Source organism: Lissotriton helveticus, assembly GCF_964261635.1.
Source record: "Lissotriton helveticus chromosome 1_1 unlocalized genomic scaffold, aLisHel1.1 SUPER_1_unloc_3, whole genome shotgun sequence".
Lineage (NCBI taxonomy): Eukaryota > Metazoa > Chordata > Amphibia > Caudata > Salamandridae > Lissotriton > Lissotriton helveticus.
In genome coordinates this window covers 3,224,477-3,251,682 of record NW_027611670.1, presented here as the reverse complement: position 1 = coordinate 3,251,682, position 27,206 = coordinate 3,224,477, and the positions used below count along the sequence as shown (strand labels likewise).

The window sequence follows — 27,206 nt, the reverse complement described above, 5'->3', positions numbered from 1 at the left end:
CCTCGGCACGCCTAGTCCTCGACGTTCCCCGCCGAGACCACATCACCCCCCACCTGAGAGACTTGCACTGGCTCCCTGTCAACAAAAGAATTACCTTCAAACTCCTGACCCACGCACACAAAGCACTCCACAACACCGGACCAGAATACCTCAACAGACGACTGTCATTCTACACACCCAACAGAGAACTCTCACTGGCCACCGTCCCACGCATCCACAGAACCACCTCCGGGGGAAGATCCTTCTCCCACCTATCCACCAAGACATGGAACGCCCTCCCTCTACCCCTACACCAGACAGAAGACCCACAGACCTTCAGGAGTCTACTCAAGACCTGGCTCTTCGACCGCTAGCTGCAGCCAACCTCCCCCAGCGCCTTGAGACCCTCGCGGGTGTGTAGTGCGCTCTAGAAATTTTCTGATGCTTGATTGAAGATGGCAGGAGTATGCAAAGCATGTGCATCTACAGCACACATGCCTCGAACAGAGGATTAATGGCCCCAAATCTCTGCCGTGGTATCTGGTCATGTTGTTGCTGAGTGTGCCATGTGATGTGACAGGCTATAGTGCTCGGTGTGATTTGGTCATTTTTGACAAGGTGGAGTGCTGAATGGTTAGGCAATTTTTGATTTTCTTTGTTTTTGGGATTGTGTGATATAGTGCGATACCTACCTTATGATGTAAGTAAATAAATGACATTGCTAATATACCATAAGGATGTGGGGTGAGTGTTACTAGGGCAGAAGCCTTGCTGATTATATGCAGAATAACAGGTCTGGGAGGTCACTACTGACTAGAGCAGGTTAGCAGCTGCACAGGTCTTGGGCATTGATCCTATTGAGGATAATATGTGACCGGCCACTGGTGGCTGGAGCTGGCTAGCCACAACGCTAGCCTCTGGTATTCATTACAGGCAGGGTAACAATGCATGTCAATATTGACTGGAACTGGTTGGCAGTAGAGTTGACCTCTGGTTTTGAATATTTGCAGGATCTAAGGAACAGGGGTCACTACTAACTGGAGTTACCTAGCTAGATAATAGCTCTCAGGGGGGCAATACTGACTGAAGTTGGTTAGTATGATCACTAGTCCCAAGGTGCTACTAATGACTCAAGTTGGCTAGAATGATAACAGGTCCCAGGGGCCAGTACTAACAGGAGCTAACTAGTAGGCTTACATACAGGTCCAAGGGGCCACTACTGACTGGAGCTGGCTAGTAGGCTTACATACAGGTCCAAGGGGCCACTACTGACTGGAGCTGGCTAGTAGGCTTACATACAGGTCCCAGGGGCCACTACTGACTGGAGCTGGCTAGTAGGCTTACATACAGGTCCAAGGGGCCACTACTGACTGGAGCTGGCTAGTAGGCTTACATACAGGTCCAAGGGGCCACTACTGACTGGAGCTGGCTAGTAGGCTTACATACAGGTCCAAGGGGCCACTACTGACTGGAGCTGGCTAAAAGAATAAGAGGCCCATGGGTGGTGGGGTGCGAGTGGCACCAGTGACCCTGAGTTGGCTAGAAACATTGACGACCTTTGGTATTGATTAAATGCAGGGTTCCAGGTCACAGGAGGCACTGCTGAATACAGCTGGCTAGCAGCAGTGGTGGCCTCTAGGAAGAAGGAATTGAGAAAGCATAACCGGATATACTGGTTTCTTTAATACCGATAATTGGTTACACATGAATGCCACAACGTGCATTGATATATTACATTACCAAATTACAATATTCTTATATTAATTTGATGTGACTGTTCGGCTTAATATGCCTACAAAGTTACATGATTCTATTAGGGCCCAGATCCATTTTATTTAGTGATGTCCATCGGCACACTTTCCTGCATCTTGTAGTAAATTGAATATTGACAAACAGAAGTGTTATTTCCAGAAACAGTGAGTTCTGCAGCTTGTCTGTGTATCTTTTATCTGCACATCACGGACTCCTCACATTCCTCTCGAGAGAAGATCCTGCCTCCTACTCATTAGTGTCGTTTCAGTAACTGTTTCTATCACGTGTTCATGTTTCATTAACTTGTATTAGGAGAAAAGTGTATAAAAATACATTGCGTAGCATTAGCATTATATTCTCCAAATTGCTTTAGGGTGGATGCTCTCGTCCATTGCAAAGAAAATTGTCACTTGTTAGTTTGCTTGGCCTTTTGCTATTTTTGCATTAAATGTATGATAGATTTGTTGGCCTCCCGGTGTGTTGTGTTTTATTTTACATAGCACAAGAGATGCTGAGGAAAATGACAGTCCAGTATACACATTCTTCATATAAATTAACTCACAGTATACTGTTCTGGAGGTTCAGTCCCACAGACATTATCTCTGACTGAACACCCTAGGAAGCATGTGCTTTTCAAACCAGTTGCCCTCTGAAGCGGTGTCCTCGCTATTGGATAAGTCAATATGTCCTGAATTTTAGGAGGGTTACTGTATCTAGTGCACCCTGTTAGGCAGTGCTCACCTGTGGTAGTAAGATGGTAATATGCACCTTATCACCTATGCACGGTGCAGGGCTTTGAGTTACAGAGCTCCTCACGCTGTGGAGAAGATTAGGTCACATTTACCCATTTTTGCATGTTTGGTCCTGATGAAATGCCAACAGATTGCTCCATGACTACACAAGGCATGAAAAAGGTTGACCTGAAGTATAGACCCCAGCTTACCAGCAGGTCCATAGGTGACCGACACTTTCACACAGTGATAGGGGCCATTAGTTCCTCAATTTCTCTGCCACTGTTTTTAATGTCAACATGGACCAGGAAGATCACATTAACTATATTGTGACAACTGGTCAATAGTTGATCTTATATTCAGACTTTCACCAATCTCACATCTTATGACACAACATCCTCTGTCCTACTATGCTCATCCGGAGTACTTATTAAAAGATCTCCGACAAAGTGGCCTCTTGTGGTGCCCGCCAGGCATTGTAGCGCCGGCTTGGTGAGGAGTATTGCCCAATGATGAAGCATGTCACCTTCAGGTGAGTGAACGCAACTTGTCTTAAAAGCACCTGCTTCCTAGGGTGTCTGCGTTCAGTTACAGATAATGACTCTGGGACTGAACCTCCGGAACAGTATACTGTGATTTGATTGTGCTTTATTTTAACAAATGTACATAGCAGATATTGGCGCTTCCTTGTTTCAAAAAAATGATCGGATACCTGCCTCAGAGCGCACTTCTTACAGACGAGTATGGGGTTATCATGTTGCTGCTACAAGCTGCTTACCTGTGCGAGTTATCGGGAACGATGCTGGGGCAGACCGAAACCAGCCACACGTGGAGATCAATGACAAATACTGAAGAATTAACAGAGCTTCCAAGCTGGTGACCATTACTTAATTGACCCTGAAAATAAAAGACACATTTTAGTATTCTGGTGACTCATGACCATAAAAAACAAAGGTTATAAATTCAATATTGTGTCAAATACTTAAAAATTGAACTGGATGTGCTGAATCGGATGTTGTCCCAGGTCATGCGTGACACCTTCCACCACTATTGCTTATGGGACTTGTAGTTTTGTTTTTCTCATTAAAAGGATGGGCTCTAAAGTCCCAGTGTTCTAAGGGATGTTAGTTAAAATCAGAGGCCTGACGGAGGATGAAGCATGACACTGCTCTGGTTAGCGGTGAGATGAATGACAGTTCCCCAGCCCTTCCATTCTTTGACAGACAGAGGCTCATCAGCCGTTCATATTTTTTTGCAACGACTAAGAAACTTTTATTGCAGCTTGTGTCACTGAAGAGATAAAACCCCTGGGCGTGTTTAATTAACTACTGACAAACATGAACAATCAAGAACATGAGTTTCTGGAAAACTTTCAAGCACCCAATCAGAATCAGCCGCCCTTCACACCCAGGAATTCTTGAGGCTTTGGAGAGGATGAATTGCACGTGGTAAAAGAGGAACACTACATGACTCAAAGCTCACTTCTCAGGGATGTACTGAACTGCCAGCCTCATGGCACACTTAGCCAGCTCTTCACCTCCTCCTCCTCAAACTGTTGACCAGCTATCAGGGCAAATGAGCCTGCAGCAAAGCATCGCTGGCTTGGTTCCACTCCAGACCAGGCAAGGTGGTCAACTGCATACTCCTCCAAGTCAGCAAGCACTCTGGTCGAGCCAGTCCTAACCCCACATGGATGTTCCCCATCACAACTATTTTAATGGTACTAAGTTATGTTTCTGCCAAATGTATGAGTCAAAAAATGAAAGGTTTTACTATGAAGTGCTGAAAGAGAAATCATGAAGTTTTTCAATATTTCTGAGTCTGCCACAGTACACAAGAGCATTACTTCTCTACAGCAGCAAATCATGTATGTGCCCTGTAGAAAGCACGTTTGAATGAAACATGGAAGGCATTGCAGCCAACATCATAGCAACATCATAGCAGAGTGAAAGATAACTTGTGTTATTATTCCAGCAGAACGAAATGCCATTCCTAATGTGTACGTCATTTTAAAGACGGTGCCAGGAAATGTATGGTCAGTGTTGTTCTTCTGCCTGTTAAAAGACAATCTACATAAATGTGTCAGGAAATAAAATACTTTCAGAAATCCTACTCTATGGAGAGTGCTGCCAGCCACTATATTGCAGGTTACTTCCAACATAATCTGATTTATACATACATACTCCAGGGTGCTGACGGCTATCGGGTCTGCACACAGCAGTCTGGAGCCACTCAGGAAGGAGGTAAGCTCTACATTTCATCTTAAGCCCTTAGGTTACAGTCACAGCCTGATAGACCCGGAGAACTTTATCCTCGCTCTAACTGCGCCAAGCAGATAGACGTAGACCATCATAGGCTGTGTTGTGTGCTGGGTGATGCCTGGCATCTTATTATCGTTGGCTGGAGGAAGAAACTCTGATAGGAGCTACTACAAGAAGAGCAGAGAAACAGGACCACAGATAGCCACAGAGTGACAACTGCCCAGAAGCTGAAGAAAGAACTCTGGAACAGCAAAACTCCTCCACCCTGGAGATTCTCCAGGATAAGTAAATGATGGTAATGAAATGCAAACTGCAGCGTTAAGGTCACACACTACAACATCTTTCCCTTTAAACCGAAGATAACAGTCTACAATAAAAAACGAACCAAAAAGCAACAAAATAAGAAAATGCATTTCCAAATGCTGTAAAAGAGAAACAGTTAATACAAATTAATAATATTAAACGTTGTTGGTACCTTAGTAATGTGCTTACTTCTTGGCTTCACTCCATCTGCAGCAATAACGCTCTGAAAGGAGAAAATACTGCTGTGAGTCTCAGAGTCTTCAGCATTATTGGTCTCAGTCACGAAGACTGCGGTGTCGGAAGAGAACTTTCTCTTATTTGGCTTTATAGTTCCACCAGTCACGCCATCGCTTTTAGCAGACACGCTACTGTCAGCAGCATCATAACTTCAGGCAGATCAGCAATGCGGATCTCACCACTCACATTGGGTGAACAGACTCGCCTCTGCTACATACATCCACTCTGTTCTCAAATTTGCTTGGGGCTGTCAAAATGCTGCAATATATTCGCCATACTTTCCTGACTACCTTGTTTTAAAAAGTTATGACATTCAAGCGTAATTCTTAGTTCGTCTGCAAGCTGAAGTTTTTTAGAGATTCTATTGCCACACAATACTCATCCCATATTTCAATCTGTCCACATGGTGCTTCAACCCTGGTAGATTATCAACTGCCTGTTTTGCAGATAATGTTAGATAGTTTCTGTAAGAAACTGAATTATTATTTGCGGTAGATGTGGAATAATCACAACCGTTGTCAGAGTGAACTTTCAAAGCCATTCAATTAACCTAGGATCAACCCCCTGGTACCTAAGCACCGAACAGGCAGGCTTAACTTAAGGTAATATGTAAAATATGTATGTAGAAACCAAAAAATAAAAGTCAAAATGCAAAATAAAAAAAAATAAAAAAACGAAATAGAAAAATAAAGTAAAGTGTATTGAACAAAATGACACTAAAATGACAAAATCCAATAAGGGGAATGAGATATGAACTGTAACGCTGTAAGAATCACAAGGTGCCAATGGGTGAGGGGCCCGGGCATGGATCAGTCTCTCTGGAGCTGACTGCCAAGTCAGAGGAAACCGGAGGCCACGGCCTGCAAGCACATAATGCAGGAATTAGCCGCAGTGGTACTAGAAGACATCTAGGGGCCAGATTTAGGAGGCCATTTACCGACCGGTAACGGCCGATTTCGGCCGTTACCGACCGGTAAATGGGTATTTGTGATGTAGGGGGCCAATTTTACTGATTCGGTAAATTTACCGAATCGGTAAATTTACCGAATCGGTAAAATACAGAATCGGTATTTTTACCGATTCGGTAACTGCCAGATGTAGGTGGGACTCTTCTGAGTCCCAAAGGCCTTACAGATTCGGTATTTTACCACCCAATCCAATTGGGTGGTAAAATACCGAATCCAGGTGTGCATGCACATGTGTGCATGCACACCTATGCCATGTGACAGACAGACATGCCCTTAGGGCATGTCTGTGTGCCACATGGCAAACATGCCTGTATTTGGGGTGCTAGAGGGTGTCAAAGTGACACCCCCTGCACCCTTGCAGGATTCGGTATTTACCGGATCGGTAAATACCGATTCGGTAATGCCCATTGATTCCTATGGGCTTCAAGGCTCATAGGAATCAATGGGCATTACCGAATTCAATTACTAAATTTACCTACATCTCCCTCCTTTTATTTTACCGATTCATAAATACCGAATCGGTAAAATTCGGTATTTATGAGTCGGTAAAATAGAATTACCTACATCTGGCCCCTAGTGCTGTAGGGCCAGATAGGGCAGCTGGCCTACAGGGGGATTCACAGCAGGTTCGGGCGCAAAGTGCTTAGAGTATTGAGAACAAGCAGCAGATGCCCAGCAGGGCAATAGCAGACGGTCAAAGACAGCATTGCACGCACAAGACTGAAAGGGAGTGACACCTAGGGCCCTCACCATCAAGCAACAGCGTAGTGGAGCTCAGCGGGAGGACAACCCGGTGACAGCCACCCACTGGGGCTGGGACCCCCACGACAAGGCATGCGGGTCTGGTGGTGTGGTAAGAGATATAGCAGCCATGTCCTCGGCGAGAAGCAAGAAGGATCAAAATCTAAAAAAGATGCTGATCAAGCTCCCGATGACCGCAGCGGAGAAGGGAGGCTCTCCCCAATGACACAAATCAGCCAAGATGTGGACACCTCTGAAGCCCCAGTTACCCACGCCTTTTTAGAGTCTCTATTCGGTGCATTACAAGGCGACTTGCAGACGCTGAAAAGGGAAATAGCGGGGGAGATGAAGGAGATAACCGATGGAGGCCACACGTTCCCAAATGGCATCAACGTCCCACCTTTTGATAAGGCGGGACGTCGATGCCGTTGGGGACCGTATTGCTTCCATCGAGGATCAGGAGCAAGCCCAGGAAAAGGAGGTGGAGCATCTACAGCAAGAGATAGTCCGGCTCAAGGCTCAACAGATCGATCTCCAGGCACACAGAGAAGACCTGGAGAATCGGTCTCGGCAAAACAACATCCGTGTTAAGGGAGTTCCACCTAAGGAAGAAGGGCCAGACATCACACATTACCTGCAGGGTCTCTTCAGGAGCATACTGGGCACCCCCACCGGATATTTTGGCTTACATTTCAGACTTTCAACTAAAAGAGTGTATGGTACGTGCTGCCAGGGACAAGCAACCAATAATATATTAGGACCACTCCATAGCTTTGTACCAGGACCTGGCTCTTATACCCCTTCAAAAGTGTAGGGAGTTCCGAGTAGCTAGTTGCGTCATCGACATCAAGGAATACCGTATTCTTTGGGTCACCCTTTCTGGCTGATTTTCCTATGGCAGGGCATACTCCTCCTGCCAGGTGCTGGGCATTGAGAATCCAATCCAGGAGGAGACAGAGGGCCCACAGACCAAAATTCCTCGAGAAAGATGGCATAAGGTCTACGGGAGGCGTAGCCAAACCTTTTATGGGGACAGTGGCGGAAAAGGTGGCTGAAATCAAAGAGGTTGATGGGAGCAGGGCCATCAATAGTGTAGGTGTTGGAATGAGTATTTTAGATGCGAAATTGTGTCGCAAACCGCCAGTTACTGCTCCCGCAATCACCCTTCACCTGATATACAATCAATCCAGGGGCTGCCTCAATTGCCTTTAGATAGAAACGGGTCCTCCCCCCACCCCCCCCTATACCAATAACCATTTCAAATACCAACCCCACCAGAGATGGTGCTAATAGGTTAAACAGGCCCAGGGGATCGAATCAGAACAGGTTGTCTAGTACCTCGTGCATTAATGTTCCTGCCGCCCCAAGTATGAATGGCTAATCAGGATGTCCTGAGTCTGCCGGCCGCTGCTTGCCCTTATGTGTTGGTACTGGCAGGGGTACCCACTTTAAAGAGGGATCAACATGAGTCATGGGGCCAGCTACGCATTAAATGTGCAGACTTCTATCAAGGCATAGAAGCTTCCGTGCTACAGCGCCAAGACGCCTCGGCATAAGAGCGCATTAAAAATAATTCAGTCAGTCAGTCAGTCCATGTATCCGAAATAAAGGATATTATTATGGCACGCAGGGTTGGGTGAGTCAGTGCATCTACAAAAAATATTGAAGGGGACAGTATTGTAATTAACTTTCGCAGACCTTCTTTGGTGAGACACCTACTAAGGGGTTGCAAATTCATAACACATAATAGCACTAACATATGCACACTACCCCTTGGTTATTTCTACAAACCAAGTCATGCTCCTTTCACCAACAATTCCTCTTGAATTACTACCTCTAATAGGTTCCAGGCCTTGTCTGGATTAGAGACACAAGACTGATATCAACTTTTGGGGAAAATACTGATCCTGCTATTAAGTTACCTCATGCCCTGCCAGTAACTGAGTATACTATTCCCACAACCCACTTATCCCCCCTATGCAAACGAAGGCCTCAGCAAGTTCAGACATCCGTATCTTAAGCTGGAATGTTGCAAGGTTGTACTCTAAACTTCACCAGCCAGATTGGGTACAACTTATTAAAGACCAAGATATCCTTTTATTTCAGGAAACATGGGCCACAGAAGAATTGCACATTGAGGGGTTTGAATGCCATAACATCCTAGCAACAACCCCCAAGCAGGGTCGACCATTTGGGGGTTTATCAATCTGGGTCAATATTAAGACAGGGGGTGCATAAAAACTGTACATACAGATAACAATAATTTTCTAGGCATATTATTTAATAGTGGAATTTCCTTTTGGATAATTAATGTTTATAACAATGATTTTCATTCTGTTCCAAATATGCATTTTATAAATTTGTTTCATTTTATTGCATCTATTGGAAATTCCAAAGACTCTTTCAAGACAGTAAGAGTCTGTCTGGGGGCGATTTTAATGCTAAGCTATCTTACTCATGGTCAAGTGAATATTCACACAGCAGCAGACAAACATGCAATAGGGGTAGAGAGCTAATGGACCATTTGAACACCCTTAACTTAATTAATGTTATGGAAATTGATGCAACTACAAAAGATAATGCCCCCCCTCAAACGACATTCAGAGGGAGGGGCTGCTCATCTGCAATTGATAATGTTTCTTATCTCCCCCGCTTTAGAAGCAAGCTTACTTAAAGCCGAAATTATGGCCACAATCTTTGGGGACCATAACCCAATACAAATATGGTTACGGATGTCTCCAGTTCCAACGCCTCAGACAGAATGTGGTGCTGGAGATCTATCACCATCCACAGATAATCGCAGACTGGTATGTCGAGGCATTAATAACGCAGACCGATTCAGTTCTATGGTTAGGGGAAACACAAATCTTATTAACATCTGCTTAGAGGGCCTGTTCCACACCCAGTGGCTATCAGCGCCTTTACCGAACTCCATGGAGCCATTAAATCCTTGCTGTCTAAACCCATTTGCACAGTACAGCGCAACTCTAGATGGTTCAATCAGGAGTGCTCAATTGTCAACAGGAAGCTCCGCAAGGCCCTATCTCAAAGCCCTAGGTGTAATGATTTGGTCAAGTCCTTAAGGTTGACATATAAGGAGGCTATTGCTAATAGGAAGGAACAGTTATTAGGTGAGCACTGGTATGCGCTCATTAATGTTGCCAGCTTAAATAATGGGAATATATTTTGGACTACCATTAAAGAGTTGAGATCAATGGGACAACCATTAACTCCCATCAGCTGCAACATAATGAGCCCTACCTGGGAAAGTCACTTTTCCACTATTTACCAAGAGCCTCCTTTTGAATCCGACCCTTTTATGAAAAGGGTGCCACCTGGAGTCTCATTATCAATAAACGAGGTTGAGGCGGCTATATGTCAGAGTGCGGGCAATAATACTCCAGGCCCTGATGGCTTGTCCATCGATCTTATTAAACATAAACCAGATTTCTGGGCCCCACTGTTGTTAAATATTTTTTATATTCTAACCAATGCCCCACTGCCTAAGACATGGTGTACTAGCACGATCGTTCCCATTTTTAAAAAGGGCGATTGCACACAACCTTGTTGCTGTAGACCGAGCTCCCTCATAGATAACACCCTTAACATTTTAGGCAGAGTTTTATACACCAACATTTTAACCTGGACAGAGGACAACCAGATTTTAGAACAATTCCAACTAGGTTTCAGGGGTAAAGTTGGCACAAACGAGCAAAGTCCTAATCTTAATTTGATCATAGGGAAGTACACTATTGCACAGCACTCGCCACTTTACTTAGCTCTTATGGACCTGTCCTCAGCTTTTGATTTTGTCAATAGGTCCCGTCTATGGTCCATCCTTTTAGAATATGGACTGGATGAGGCCCTTGTTCATTTTTTGGCCTATCTCCATGCGGACCTGAAAGCGTGGGTCAGGATTGGGGGTGGGGGAGAAGTTTCCAATTACATCAGTGTAGATAGAGTGGTCACACAGGGGTGTGTTCTGGCTCCTTTTCTATTTATCATATATATAAACAATTGACATAAATCACTAATCACACTAACTAATGATGTTCCCAGAATTCAAGGCAAACCTCTCCCAGTGCTTTTTTACACAGATGATGCGGTTTTAATTGGTCGCACATCAAATGCACAACGCTCTTTAGTTCGACGTTTCACAGATTTTATGTCCGGCCTAGATTTATGCACACATTTTAAGAAATCTTTTATAATGCCTTGTGGGGCAAGGAAATGTCGTTTGAATTTTATCTCTGTTGGCGACCAAAAATTAACTTGCACTGCTAGTTTACCGTATCTGGGAATGGTCTTCGCTGCGAATGGCACTTGGTGTGAATACTTGGCATATTGTAAAAGTAAGTTCTCTAGGGCTTTTAACTCAATTCTCAGTCTCCTCCGCTCTAAAAGACCGGGAACAATTCCAGCCTTTTTAAAGATTTTTAAGATCCAGTGTGTACCAATAGCTATCTATGGGGCAGAGGTATGGGGTGTTGCCAAATGCTCTTGCGTCCAATCAGCGGAAAATAGATTTTGTAGAAAACTCTTGGGCGCTCCAATCTCAACCCCTCCGTACATATGCCAAGGCGAACTGAAATTAGGATACATTGAAGACATCATAAGGGCCTGCCCTGCACAATTTTGGCTATCCATAATGAAGAATCCCGCGGCTTCTCTCACAAGGGACATAATAGATGATAGTCTTTGCTGTGAGAAAGGGATGGATATTCCATGGCTTCCTGGGGTAGTCAAGAGTCTGGAAAGCGTTAACCTTGGTAGACTGTTTGCCAATTCAAACACAGCTGTAACAATGGACAAAAAAGTTTTAAAGACAGCACTGTACGCACTTTATAGCACGGAAAGACTAGAAAGGGAATTGAATAAACAAACTGTTGCAAAATGTATATCAATTGCGTACCCTGAGCATTGTTTACCAAGTTATATTGCACCACCCATCCAATGTGAGAGAGGCCTCCTATTCCGTCTAAGAGCTGGGACAGTAAGATATTTGCTTTGTTTTCCCTATAGCTATAAAGCAAAAAGTGACTCCCTGCCATGTCCATGTGATGGTCACAGCGGTCAAACACTTTTACACTTTTTATTCTTTAGTAGATAGTATATGAAATATGCATTATGGTTGCTAAAAAATTGTCACCTATTAATTTAACAGATGCTCTTGACTGCAAATTTAAATTGGACAATGTTGAATTGATCAATCAATCAATCAATAATCCTTTATTCGGTATTTAAAAAACACCATAAAAGTTCATATTTACACAATAACAGGGACAATAAAAAAATACAGTTCATAAACATCACATGCCCACTGCAGAATACAATTTAAAAAGTGATTAACAAGAAATTCAGTTAGCACAACCCTCTTGTATTCCTCAACCATAAAGCAACCTTGATGAAATTCATAACACAAAACAACGTGAGGGGATCATTGGCTCTTTGCAGGCATAGTAGGGCAACCTGAGCTTGTCGACACTTGGCCTGTTTTAAAATACCTGGTGCACTCACTATGACACACTATTTCCCAGCCCACACTGAAAATTCTCACTCTCAATGCAAGAGGTCTCAACAATCCCAATAAAAGGAGGTCCATCCTTTCCTACCTGGATAACATGGAGGCAGATGTGTGCCTTCTCCAGGAGACGCAGCTCCTCTCCAAAGATTGGCATAGAATGAGGTAATGACTCTTTCCCCAGCAGTTCTTTTCATCTACCCTGGAAAAGAAGGCAGGTGGCTATTTTAGTAACCAAACGTTTTAAGGGGATAATGGGAGAAAAGGTGGCCGAAATCAAAGAGGTTGATGGGAGCAGGGCCATCGGTAGCGTAGGTGTAGGTATGAGTATTTTAGATGCCGAAATTGTGTGGCAAACCGCCAGAGTTACTGCCCCTGCAATCACCCTTCACCCGATATACGATCAATCAAGGGGCTGCCTCAATTGCCTATAGATAGAAATGACTCCTCCCCCCCAGTCCCCTATACCAATAACCATTTCAAATACCAACACCACCAGGGATGGTGCTAATGGGTTAAAAAGGCCCAGGGGCTCGAATCAGAACAGGTTGTCTAGTACCTCGTGCATTAATGTTCCTGCCGCCCCATGTATGAATGGCTAATCAGGATGTCCTTAGTCTGCCGCCCGCTACTTGCCCTCATGTGTTGGTACTGGCAGAATGAGTCATGGGACCAGCTATGCAATAAATGTGCGGACTGGCTATCAAGGCATAGAAACTTCCATGTATCCGAAATAAAGGATATTATTATGGCACGCTGGGTTGGGTGAGTCAGTGCATCTACAAAAAATATCGAAGGGGACAGTATTATAATTAACTTTCGCAGACCTTCTTTGGTGAGACACCTACTAAGGGGTTGCGAATTTATAACACCTAATAGCACTAACATATGCACACTACCCCTTGGTTATTTCTACGAACCAAGTCATGCTCCTTTCACCAACAATTCCTCTTGAATTACTACCTCTAATAGGTTCCAGGCCTTGTCTGGATTAGAGACCCAAGACTGACTATCAACTTTTGGGGAAAATACTGATCCTGCTATTAGGTTACCTCATGCCCTGCAAGTAACTGTGTGTACTATTCCCACAACCCACTTATCCCCCCTATGCTAACGAAGGCCTCAGCAAGTCCAGACCTCCGTATCTTAAGCTGGAATATTGCAAGGTTGTACTCTAAACTTCACCAGCCAGATTGGGTACAACTCATTAAAGACCAAGATATCCTTTTATTTCAGGAAACATGGGCCGCACAAGAATTTCATATTGAGGGGTTTGAGTGCCATAACATGAATGAATGAATGAAAATAAATGAAAATATTTATGGAGTGCACTACTGCCGAGGCGTCTTGGCTCTAAAGGAAAATGAACAGACCACAATGCAATCAAGGGCTTATAACATCCTAGCAACAACCCCCAAGCAGGGTCGACCATTTGGGGGTTTATCAATCTGGGTCAATATTACGACAGGAGGATGCATAAAAACTGTACCTACACATAACAATAATGTTCAAGGCATATTATTTAATAGGGGAATTTCCTTTTGGATAATTAATTTTTATAACAATGATTTCCATTCTGTTCCAAATATGCATTTTATAAATGTGATTACATTTATTGCATCTATTGGAAAATCCAAAGACTGTTTCAAGTCAGTAGGAATCTGTCTGGGGGCGATTTTAATACTAAGCTATCTTACTCATGGTCAAGCGAATATTCACACAGCAGCAGACAAACATGCAATAGTGGTAGAGAGCTAATGGACCATTTGAACACCCTTAACTTAATTAATGTTATAGAAATTGATGCAACTACAAAAGATAATGCCCCCCCCCAAACGACATTCAGAGGGAGGGGCTGCTCATCTGCAATTAATAATGTTTTTTAGGCTCAGATAAGATGTTTACGTATTTGTAAAGTGCATAGCTGCCCGTAGGCTTCCCAGCGCTAAGAGAAACATAACTACGGTGGACTAAGTGAAGTTGCCTGAGATCGGGAGTTTTTAGGGAAAGAGCAATGTTTTGAGTCTTTTCCTGAATGCTAATTTGTTGGTTATAATGCACATGTCCCTGGGTAGTGTGTTCCACGTTTTAGGAACCAAGTGCTTGAAGGACCTTTCTCCCTATCTTGCTCTTTTTATTCTGCTGTGTTGCATAAGAAGATCCTCTGATGACCTTAGGTTCCTACTCGGGTTTTCCCTACCCAGACTTAACAACCCCACTGGCATCAGTGCGGCCCTCATTTGCACCATAGCCCAAACTTTGCGGCTCCCAGGAAAATGTGAGTATCCGTGATCTAGATCAACAAAAGGCGGGAGTAGTTAGACACGAGGAGTAAACAGAAGCATGCATCTCCAAAAGGCACAAACAGGAATCAATGAAAACAAGCATTGGCACAGCCAATAGGTCTTGCCTTTGGGACCTTATAAGTATTTACCCATGCAACAGTTGATGTTGTTGCACCAAGGACATTGTGCTGGCTAACTAAACACTTATAAGGTTCCAAAGGTGAGACCTACTGGCTATGCCAATGCTTGTTTACCTGATGGGCATTGGCTGACCGCTACCTGGTTACTGAGGCACTAGTAAGGTTGAGACATATTTGGTGGAGTTTTAGCCAAATCAGATTCTGCCGTGCATGCCCAAGCCTAGGTAGCAATGGAGCACAGTTGTTAGTGCTGACTGAGTGTGTTCTTTCACTGTGGGGAGAGGAGTTGGCCTAACGGATAGGGCGCTCAACCTTGGACCTGGGGATCTGGGTTCGAGTCTTGGTAACGACGCTAAACATCCTGTGATTCTGGGCAAATCACTTAATCTCCCCGTGCCTAACAAAAATGAATGTGTGTCCACATGTAACGTAACTAAAGCGCTCTGATACCTGATTTGGGTCAAGTTCGAGTTATATAAAACTCTGCAATTTTTTTTTTGTTTTTTAAACTGTGCTACTTTTAATTGACGGGGCTGGCCCCGTTTACTCTGGTACAGACTTTTCAGGCAAAAAAAATGTCAACCTTTGCTGAGGCCTTCAAAATAGTTACCCAACCACACCAATGAGTGTCAATGAACATTTTTGATACAAAATAATCATGTCTAATGATCGATGCAGACAACAAAAAATAAAAAAATGAATGCCGTGACAGCACACTCGAGACCCAACCAGCACCAGACAATCGTTCTCAGGTAATGCGGCGAGAATCTGGAACTCGCTTCCTCCTTCGCTCCGTGCCATCACCTCCATCCAGATCTTCAAAGCGGACCTCAAATCTCTTCTATTCCAAAGACACTTTCAGAACTAATTCGCTCCTTCAGACCCCGCCAGGAAGTTCTTTAGTCATTGTAATTTGTCATATATATGTATATTTGTGTTTGTACATCCTGTGCTTGCTGCGTTTGAGAGTGTGTTCCTTTTGCCTGCGTTGTTTTGATTCTATGGCCTTCTATTTTTCGCCAAGAACTTCTTTAGTCATTGTAAATTTGTCATATATACTCATATATTTTAATTTGTACATTCTGTGTTTGTTATTGTCTTCCTTTTGACTCTATGGCTTTGTTTGTTCTATTCCTGTAACGTAACTGGTTCTATTGTACAGAGCTCTGACACCGTCGGGTAAAATCCGTGCTTTATAAAAATGCATTAAATAAAATAAGTAAATAAATACCTCACCTGGGTGGTTTGGGTGCTGTGCTCCCTGCGGAGCCTGAGGCCAGGACTGAACCATGAGCGCGGGGTTAAAAGGAGGCCCGTTAATGGACAACTGCGCATGCGCTGGGGGGATAGACACTGCTTCCCACAGCGCGGGGTAAAGAGGTCTTGAATTAGCTACGCATGCGCTGAGGACAGACACTGTTTCTTGCAGCGGAGGGCTTGTTAAAGCGGGCCTAATTGATGAACAAGTGCGCATGCGCTGAGGAGAGGGGTTTGCCTCCCGCGGCGGAGCGCGGAATAAGGAGGGCCTATTCCATTATCAACTGCGAGCACTGATTAAAGGAAGGCCTTGAATTAACTACGCATGCGCTGAGGACAGATACTTCCCTGCAGCGGAGCGCGGCTTAAAGTGGGCATGATGGCTGTGCGCATGCGCAGAGGACATACACTACTTGCGCATGCGCAGAGGACAGACAGCCGTTAACCGTTAAGACAATTCAATGACAGTGTCCGCTCGGGGACACAATGAATGAGAAACAACAACTGGCTCCCGCCGCGGAGCACGAGGCGCCTCGCGCCACAGCACAGGGCGAGAGGTAATGAAGTGCGAAGCTCCTCGGTTCGGCTCCTCTATTGGGGGCATGTGTCTTTCCTGTGCGCAGGCGCAGTGAGACTGAGCGTCCTCTGTCCAGGGCAGTTCACAGTCTGTACCCTGTGCTAGACCCCAACACTCCGTGATTGCTCTGAGATATGAAGTAGTGTCTTCGCTCCGCACATGCGCAGCTGCGACGCGTGGTCCTGCGCATGCATATCTGTGATGGATGTTTTGTTCTCGCGCGCGATGGTGGCTCGTGCAGCGGCGTGAGCGCGCGCGTCACTCGGGAGGGAAGAACACACCGGGCCCCACTCCTCACAGGCAGCCGGACTCAGGCGGGCCCCCGGTGCCCCCTCTCTCCCCCAGGCCCTGCAGCCCCCATGACCAGCGCTCAAGCAGCGGTGAGGAGACTTTAAGGCGCCCAACCATGTGTGTGTGGTTTTTAAAATAATATTTTTTGGGGAATTTATGTTTTTTTAAAAATATTTTGTTGTTGTTTTTTTTATGAACAACAATAGAGAGACAATGAAATCGCCATAGTCAAACAATTCCATACAATCCCATTCCCCGTGGGTGATGGCTGGTGTCTGATTCCATCCCAGGGTGATGGCTGGTGTCTGAGTCCATCCCAGGGTGATGGCTGGCGTCTGATTCCGTCCCAGGGTGATGGCTGGTGTCTGATTCCATCCCAGGGTGATGGCTGGCGTCTGAGTCCATCCCAGGGTGATGGCTGGTGTCTGATTCCATCCCAGGGTGATGGCTGGTGTCTGATTCCATCCCAGGGTGATGGCTGGTGTCTGATTCCATCCCAGGGTGATGGCTGGTGTCTGATTCCATCCCAGGGTGATGGCTGGTGTCTGAGTCCATCCCAGGGTGATGGCTGGTGTCTGATTCCATCCCAGGGTGATGGCTGGCGTCTGATTCCATCCCAGGGCGATGGCTGGCGTCTGATTCCATCCCAGGGCGATGGCTGGCGTCTGATTCCATCCCAGGGCGATGGCTGGCATCTGATTCCATCCCAGGGCGATGGCTGGCGTCTGATTCCATCCCAGGGCGATGGCTGGCGTCTGATTCCATCCCAGGGCGATGGCTGGCGTCTGAGTCCATCCCAGGGCGATGGCTGGTGTCTGAGTCCATCCCAGGGCGATGGCTGGTGTCTGAGTCCATCCCAGGGTGATGGCTGGCGTCTGAGTCCATCCCAGGGTGATGGCTGGCGTCTGATTCCATCCCAGGGTGATGGCTGGCGTCTGATTCCATCCCAGGGTGATGGCTGGTGTCTGATTCCATCCCAGGGTGATGGCTGGTGTCTGAGTCCATCCCAGGGTGATGGCTGGTGTCTGAGTCCATCCCAGGGTGATGGCTGGTGTCTGAGTCCATCCCAGGGTGATGGCTGGTGTCTGAGTCCATCCCAGGGTGATGGCTGGCGTCTGATTCCATCCCAGGGTGATGGCTGGTGTCTGAGTCCATCCCAGGGTGATGGCTGGTGTCTGAGTCCATCCCAGGGTGATGGCTGGTGTCTGAGTCCATCCCAGGGTGATGGCTGGTGTCTGATTCCATCCCAGGGTGATGGCTGGTGTCTGATTCCATCCCAGGGTGATGGCTGGTGTCTGATTCCATCCCAGGATGATGGCTGGTGTCTGATTCCTGGTGTTGGTTTAGGCCAGTGGTTCCCAAACTTTGTCAACCCGCGGCTCCCTTGCCTTATTGGCCGTTGGCTGCGGCTCCCTTGCCTTATTGGCCTTTGGCTGCGGCTCCCCAGTATGGTATTTTTTTTGGGCGGTGGGTGGATGTAAGCCCAGCTTCCATTTTTCTCCCTGAAAATAATTGGGATGAAGCTGTCAAAGGTATTATAATGATTGATGTGGGGCTCACTCTTGGAAACCAAATTTGGGGAGATGGGCGAGGGATGAAAAAAGTATTGTCATTGGCACCATTTGCATGACCGCTAGGTGTAAGAGTGCAGCTGCTGCATGAGAGAGGGCTCCCCAGGGGCTGTGAATCATTATTTTTCAAGGTGCGTTGTGTGTAAAAGCAGGTTGTCTGCAAATGTTATGTTTCGCTTTGAGGGCTGCAGGACGTTTTATTTCCTTCTTAAGCAGTGCTTTATTTGTGCTACTGGTTTCCGGTGCTCAGCACCGGCACTTAATTTATAGGGCCGGAGCTATGCATTTTTAGGTCTTGCTGGTGTTAGCAGCGCATAGCGCTACTCCAGCGAAAAACCTATTGTTGTGGGTTTCCTGGTAATGGCTGAGAGAGGGTGGCTACGCACATTACCTCGGCGATTTAACCTCGAAGACGCGCTTCTGCTGGCGGGCTGACTCTCCTGGGCGCTCTCTCACACACACGCGCTCTCTCACACACACGCGCTCTCTCACACACACGCGCGCGCTTACACACACACCCACACACACTCACCCACACACACACCCGCACACACACACACACTCGCACACACACACTCGCACACACACGCGCGCACACACACACACACATACACCACTCACCTGGTTCTTTTGTCGCGACTCCCCTGGTATCTCCGCCGCATCACCTGGCCTGCATAATTCAAATGGCACCCAACAGCCATGCGCCGAGACCGAGTGGAAGCGGACGCCGCGTCCCCAGCGCACCCCTTGCCTGTAGCAGCCGCCTCTGCTGACCCGGAAACACTCCAGCCGGCTCCCCTCCCCCGGTACCCGGATGTGGGATTTAGCCATGGGTACGTCATTGTTCAAAGACGGGGACGCATTGTAATAGGATGAACTGAATGGGGGCAAATCTAGGTAATATCTGGGTTTTACTTGTTTCTTTTAGTTACAAGAGGATGAACTAAGGGAAGCTGTTCTGCTGGTCTTTGCTAACAAACAAGATTTGCCCAATGCCATGGCCGTAAGCAAGCTGATGGACAAGCTGGGACTGCAGACACTCCGTAGCCGAACTGTAAATAGCTATAAATTGCACATTTTAATATTCCACTATTTATTTGTTCAATTTCGTGATAGTTTTTGATCTTTCAACTCTTTGGTATCTGTTTATTTTGACCTTTTAGAGGTATAGTTCTGCTGTCTGCCCTGAGACTGTACGGTCTTCGTAACATGAGATCGTGCTGAGCTTATTATGTCTGTGAATGCTACACAATATAAATGCAGTCTTAGTGTTTTAAAATCAGGAGCAGAGTCAGTGCAGTTCGTGTAACTTGAGTGATGGCACTTTTGTTGACTGACTGATATTGAATTGAAATACAGTTTTGATGTATTTGGCTGTGCTGGTAGAGCTTCTATGGTGTTCTGCTTTCATGATACCATGTAGCTCACATAATTAATCTGAGTGGGCTGAGGAAAGTCTCTGAATGCAAAGGTGCATGTGTGTTTTTAGGTGTGTGTGTGTCTGTGTGTGCGAGTGAAATATAAAAAATCCTTTTCATACTACTCTCCTCCCTCCACCCCTCCACACACACTCTTTCACCTTCTCTATGTGTGCATGCAAGAGAGCCGGATTCCTCTGTGGTTAATGGGGAAAATATGAGATAATCCTTGATAATCCTTAATCCTTGTAAATAACTTCTGTTTTATCTTCTTTCACGGTACATTTCATGCAGTGCCTTATGCTAACGTGCGTGCACTCTGCTAAATTAGTGTCTAAGACACAAGTCTGAATGTTATGCTGCCTTATGTAAAAGATTTTTCATGTCTCTTCAGTGTGAATGGGGTTTTGTGGAGTGTTAGAACTGGTGGATAGTCTAGCATTTAGTTTGAAATGGGCATGTTGGAATAATTTCTAAAAATAAAATGATTGTTGGAACTCATTCATAACAGCATGATCTCATTATGGTAGCTCTCCATTGCATCAACTTTTAGCTCATCTGAGTGATTAATAAATAGTGCCAACCATATATCTAGAATTCTACAACCTACAATGACCTGAAAAATGGTAGGGCTGGTTCACAAGCCTAAACTGAAAAAAGTCTTTCCTCTACAACAATCCTACTACCTTCAGACAAAATCTTAAAATGGCAGGGAAGGCTGGTATGTTTAGGGTGTGTACAAACAAGCTGGCATGGCCCGTATTGTTCTTGCCACTTTGATGTCCTCAGCACATCTGTCTTAGTACTTCACTGTATAAACGTCATTTGAAAGCGAAGACTGCATAAACTGTGCAGTTTGTCTCTATTAATCCAAGAATGCAGATTGAAAAACAAAGACAAAAACTTGAATACTTCTTTTGTTTTTAGGTCAAGCCTGGGCAGCGCATGCGCAGCTCTTCGAGGCATACTGTATTAGAGTATGAACTTGACGCTCCAGCTGTATTTTTCATTGGCTTGTCATTGTTTTGTAAATGCTGCCATCTGATTCATCAGTAGGCTTGCTAGTCCCTCCTTAGTACCGCCTTGTCTTAATTTGTAACCTCCTACGAGGACTGACCCTTTAGCATCTGTTACACGGAGTTCCCAGAAGAAACGTTCCTACATTGCTAAAACTTCCAGCTGCGCAGGCGCAGTCTACTCTGTCAGACGACGGACGCTTCCCACGCTGTCTCTAATGATGACCCGTACTAGGCGACGCGCGCGCTTGACGTAGCCTAGAGGGCGGATGCTTCTTCTTGTTGATGCAAGTCTACTCGTAGACAAGAGAGTTTCTGTTCACGAGGGCCCTGTATTGACTCGAGGAGGGACTGCGGCACATTCCCGGAAACAGACAAAGTCATCCGGCGAAGAGTCAAGATGTCCGTCACAAAACAGATGGCGGGGCATGGGGCAGGTGAATTACATGGCTCAGGTGAATTTAGAAAAAGAAAATACGACAGAAGAGACGATAAAGACGTTAATGTTAATTTGTCTTCATCTGTGATGACAGCCTTTCACTCATTTCAGCATGATCTTGATGCAAGACATGATAAGTATGAACGACTTGTGAAACTGGGTCGTGATATAACCATTGAAAGTAAAAGAACAATTTTCCTTCTGCATAGAATTATCAGTACCCCCAACAAAGAGGACCTATTGGCTGAATCTGAAAGCAAATTAAATGCTGTCCGGCACAAAATTAAGCAAGTTGCTCAAGAACTGATGGGAGAAGACATGTATCAGTATCACAGAGCTTTTACTCCAGGGCTCCAGGAGTATGTGGAGGCAGTTACTTTCCAGCACTTTGTTATAACACAATCGTTGATCAGCATCGAGGATATTAACAAACAACTTGTGTTTGCAGCAAAAGAGGAGGAGCTTAACTCGAACGTTCCTTCCGAACCTCCTGAGAAGTCTACATCAGAATCTCTTGAGGCCTGTGGGCAAGTCTATCCAAAACCGTCTGCCCAGTTCACTTGATAAGCTGCCATATGAACTTTCTGATACTCAACAACCACCCTCTGTTTGGAGCCTGAAAGTAACACCAGTGGATTACCTATTGGGTGTAGCTGACCTCACTGGAGAACTGATGCGACTGTGCATTGGCAGCGTGGGGAACGGTGACATTGACACACCTTTTGAACTAAGTCAGTTTCTTAGGTTCGTACACGAGAGACGACCGCCGGGAACTAACAGAGGAGGGATTGCCTGCAGCGGCACACCACCGCAGAGGTCACGTACTCGTTTCCTCAATTTGGCGCTATAAAGAATCCCCTCCCGGCTCCCCGCCTTACAGCATAGCGAGACACAGCGCTATACTTTCAAATGGAAATTACCAGTGGGATACGATAATTCTATCCATATACTGCAACTGATTACTTTGTCAAACAGCATCGACTGTTTCATATACATACAGAATACCCATTGCTTGAAACTGAGCTTTTAAAGACCCAGACTTACTCCAACCACACATTGGAATTGGAGTGGAAGCCCTGAAGAGTCGTGTGACTCAACCGCACACGACGAAACACGTGTCGGCGATTGATATTATTCTCAAGTCTGGAGAAAATTAAACATCTTGCTGTGACAAGAAGACTTACACCAAAGAACCTGCTTCTGCGCTTCTTTTTAACTTTTGGTCAATTTACCTTGTTTTGATGAACACACATGTAGTTGCGAGAGCTTATCTTTGTTAATTTGCCTTGTCTCTTGACTTGTTTGGACGGTTAAGGGTGTTTTGCCGTCTGCTCTTCACGCACTACACAACGACACTCTTGCTCCATACACACTTTGTAACGTTTTAACCCAGGCAGCGCGCCCCTCTAGTCCCAATTTTCTAAAAACCCCTTTGCACAGTATTCCAGTTTCTTAGGGAGGTTCATGATGGATTTTCATACATTGGAAATGCAGGACCCTATGAAATCTCCAGAAAGCTGTACACACTGAAACAGAGCCTGGCAAAGGTAGAAAATGCATGTTACACGCTGAAAGTAAGGGGTTCAGAAATCCCAAAACACATGTTGGCAGATGTTTTTTCCACCAAGGCAGAGATGACTGCACTTGAAGATTATGTGTCTTGAATATTTCGGTGCCCACTTTTCTTTTTTTGTTTTTTTTTTAAAACCTTTATTCAGCTTATGGGCAGTACACAGCGTCTGCCTACAACCACTACGGGCCGGCCGCCATGACATACAGAAACATTACAGGTCACCGCAAAAAGCGGAAAGCGAAAAACAATAGCTCTACAACGGAGTAACAGCAGACGGAAAAAGAATCATGCAGGTTTCATTTTATGAGATTAGAGAGAAATCGTACACTCAGTTCAGACAACCGACAAGGTGGGCCATACGACAGAATAGCAACCAAAGGAACCACAACAATGGGAGTCATGCGTAACGCATTGCAAACAGTGTATACAAACAATACACTACAGTCCGCGCAAGACTGCGCCCACCCAATCGACAAACCACTTCAGGATGTATGTGCAAACGTAGCCACTATCCAGCAGGATTTGAAAGGGCACTTTTTATAGCAGGAAGAGAGGATACGGCGTCACACAGTGAAGCAAATTGTATCGGGAACAAGTCCCGAAGGAGGAAAAACCCCCATTGAAAACATAATCGGGAGGAGAAACAGGATATGCGAGCAGTCAATGGGAACGTACCGTTATCAGCGCTATGCACACAAAATCCCCGAAACAGCGCAAACCCCATAAGCACAAAGTGCGGAACCCACCCAGAAAGTAACACCACCCGATCCCCGGCCCGATCTAAATATACGAAAAGAAGGGAGAATACAAAAAGGAAATAACAAAGGAAAAAGGAACAACACAAAAACCACAAAGAATAAAGAAGGCCATAGAAACATAAAACAATACAAAACATCGTCCCCCCACCCTGCACCACTGCGTGTGACTACGGCCCCCCCCCCCCTAGCAGCGTGCCTGTCGCCCAGTAGGAACCCGAAATATAGACAAAGAGACCAAAAAAGAGGAATAAAACACAAAAGAAAAAAACAAAAAGAGGAGAAAAGAGAAAAGAAAGAAGAAAAACCTAATCCACAGAAGGCCGGAGGAGGGCCAGCGAATTTCCCCAAAGCACCACAACGTTTCATTCCGGCCGCCCGATCCCAGACCCCGTGACCAGTACAATACCCATCCTCAATATCCCCGGCAGTTCATCAGTGTCCCAGTGATGCAAGTGAAACAGTCCCGACATAATGGGGGGCGCTCTCAGCCCTGCCCCCTGCGATGTAAAGCAGCGACATAGTCCGGCCTCACGGTAGATATCTGGAAGGAAGCAGGCGAACCAATTAACCAGACCTGAGTGGAGGGACGATCAGTAAAGTCCATCCGATACACAGCAATGTAGGTGTCCGTGGCACAAACAAGAACAGCGCCCATCCGTGATCCCCCGGGATTGGCAAGCCCAGTCAATAGGATGAGGAGTCGATACACGCCAGGGACCTCGGGAGGAGAAACAAGACATGGCGCCCAGCTACGCTGCTCCAGCCGCACCACACGTCCCGAAACTGCAGCCTGCTCCAAGGATATTACAGCCGGCATCTTGACTGCAATTGGGTCTCGCACCTTCAATTTGCCAGTAATAGCCGGAGTGGAGGGACAACAGAGGGCAGCTTCAACAAGAGACACAGTGTCCTGCTCCCGGTGGCGTCCACGTGCAAGCAATGGCGCCACAGGGGAAATCAAAGCCAGCCGGTCTCCCAGTTCACGAGCAGCCGAATGTAGAGCTTCTCCCAGAGTAGCCAGGGCGCACATCACGTCACTGAGCAGCACTGGTGCACCGGGATGAGAGGATTCAGCTGTCCTCCGCACGCGGGGCAAACAAGGGCAGCACTGCCCGCCAAGCCATCCACCATTACCATCCGCGGCCAGCCGGGCACCGCGTAGATCCGAGTGATGGCGCAACCAGTCTTGAGGCTCAGGGGAGGCACACTGCATGGGCGTAGAGTATAAGCGTTGGCGTGGGAGGACGGATGTATTTTCGGTAGCAGCCCAGGGTCCGCTGTGTCAGGAAGAGAGAACCGCCTGTAAGATGGCGCCCAGCCCGGCTCGTAGGGAGACAAAGTATCAAGTAGAGTCGTGTCCGGGCGAAAAACACGATACAATGTGTTCCCCGTAGCGGCGACGTGTGAGCCCTTAAAACAAGAAAGCACGCCACAGGGAGCAGGACGATGCTTGCGCCACCGTGGTTGGTTCACCGGCGACGGCGACTGTTGTAGTGAGCGAGGCCGGTCCCAGTCGAGAACAAAGACCCGGTCGTAGCCGCGCAGCGCGAGGCAGGGACAGAGATGCTTCAATAGTTGCACCGCCGGGCTCCAGCAACAAAGCACACCAATAGATCCGGGGTCTCGTCCCGTTTCCGCCGATACTTCGTAATAGCAGGATAAATCACAGGATTAGGCGGAAAACGGGAGAAAAGCAAGAGGGTCAGCGGAGCCGAGAGATCAGGCGGCCATCATGGTTGCTGGTTAGGCTCCTCCTCCCCGTGCCCACTTTTCTTGAAGTGCAAAACAATGTTCGTTTGCTCAATCTTTTATTTCTTTAGCTAGATCTCATTGTAACTTATATGGTTGTTTTACGCTTGTTAGCTTACACATAAAGCCCAGAGCTGTATATTTTGTTGAACTATATTCGGGTAGGTAAGATGGATGGCAATTCTGCAAGTATTCGCCTGAGCTTTCAGTTTTTGTATTGATGTACATAGGTCACTGAAGCACTGATTATGTAATTTAGTACAATATATTATGAAAGAATATAGGAGGTAGTTGTACTGCCTGAAAAGTCTTTTCAGACGTAGCAATATGTATGTTCATTGGGCAAATTCCTTGGAGTTTCATAATAAATATTGTGGTTGTGTCTTGGTTCCAATTCTGAAGCATTGCTTGTTAATTTTCTTACCCTAAATGTTGTATGTTCTTTCTGATTTCTTTCAATGAGAAGTTTGAGTCAAACATAGTATGTATTTAAAAACAATCCTGTTATTCAAATTTCTGCACGGTCTCTAATTCTGTTCCCTGATTGTGTTGAAGGGCAAACAGTTTAATGTTCAGAATGCCTTTTTTCAAAATACTGTTTTGTATGTCTCCTGTCTGCTGTTCCCATTTTATCTTGCTGGGAATTTCTGGTTAGATATGATGCTAAAACTAACGATTGAGTTTACCACAGACCTCTTATTGTTAATAAACAATCTGTTACACGGTATGTCTTATTTAGTCTGTAAGCACTAATTTCTTTAATGAGTTTTTCCTACTTCAGGCACGACATGCTTTCCTGCAACGTTCAGCGTGCCATGCGCACTTTCACTTTACAAGCTGCTCAGGACAATGGCAGTCACTTCTTTGAAGTGAAACAGATCTTGCATTTACAAGAGTTTGAGCTATTGGCATTGTAAATGACAATGCAATAAGAACAAGGGTACTCCGTATTTTGTTTGTGGTCAAGAGGTGGGAGTAACAAATAATACAAAAACACAGGGAAAAAACCTCTTATTATGACCTGAATATCATTCAACACTTTTGGCAATTAAGTCAATTAGTTATACATAGGATGCATCTCATGACACAATAGACTTCTCACATATTTGTTATTTTTGATCAATTTATTCATCATTATACAAAAATATATACTTTTTTGAATTTTCTGCAGTTTTCTTTCACATAAAAAACATAATAAATACAACTAAATACCAATTAACGTGCGTTTGTTGAGGTGCAACATATTAGCTATTAGCTGTTGTTCTAGATGGAACCACGGGTCATGTGTTCTCAGGAGACTGTTCGTTTTTACAGAACCAGCCTTCTCCTTATATACAAAAATAATAGCTGCAAGCAAGAATTCTTGAGTTTATGATATGGCTATACACATATTTCTACAATAATACAAAAGAGCGAAGTCATGTAGGCAAGCCCGTATTTTAGATGTCCAATTCGTGATAGATTACCCAGCCAAGCCCGGAACTCCCATCAGATATCGGTGAAGCCCCAATAAAAGAAGGCACCTCCTAGTCATAAAACTGGCCATAAACAGGGAACGCGGACAGGCGTGTGTGTAGAAAACATGATCTGGATGTAGTGAATGGTTTGGGGCATGTTATGCATTGATGCTATCGTATTA

The 27,206-nt window shown here is 45.5% G+C and overlaps 2 protein-coding genes across 4 annotated transcripts in view; one reads left to right on the top strand and one right to left on the bottom strand.

Moving 5' to 3' along the window:
• LOC144805858 (uncharacterized) overlaps positions 1–27,206 on the bottom strand; it is a 2,350,900-nt gene that overhangs the window by 989,931 nt on the left and 1,333,763 nt on the right. Inside the window, exons 1-4 of one of the 3 annotated variants that reach the window (XM_078672340.1) lie at positions 16,155–16,240; positions 12,585–12,695; positions 5,199–5,249; positions 3,241–3,359 (exon numbers count right to left, since the gene is read on the bottom strand). In XM_078672340.1, coding sequence (XP_078528466.1) covers positions 3,241–3,359; positions 5,199–5,249; positions 12,585–12,650 — 236 coding nt within the window. In that variant the 5' untranslated portion in view covers positions 12,651–12,695; positions 16,155–16,240. Of the gene's footprint in view, positions 1–3,240; positions 3,360–5,198; positions 5,250–12,584; positions 12,696–16,154; positions 16,241–27,206 lie in introns of those variants that run through there. The other 2 variants (XR_013605614.1, XM_078672339.1) reach the window with 2 other exon arrangements.
• Positions 21,368–23,160, top strand: LOC144805865 (translin-associated protein X-like). Its single transcript, XM_078672344.1, is given in 3 exon segments — positions 21,368–22,002; positions 22,004–22,231; positions 22,944–23,160. Coding segments are annotated over 3 exon segments (990 nt in total). The 5' UTR covers positions 21,368–21,448; the 3' UTR covers positions 23,152–23,160.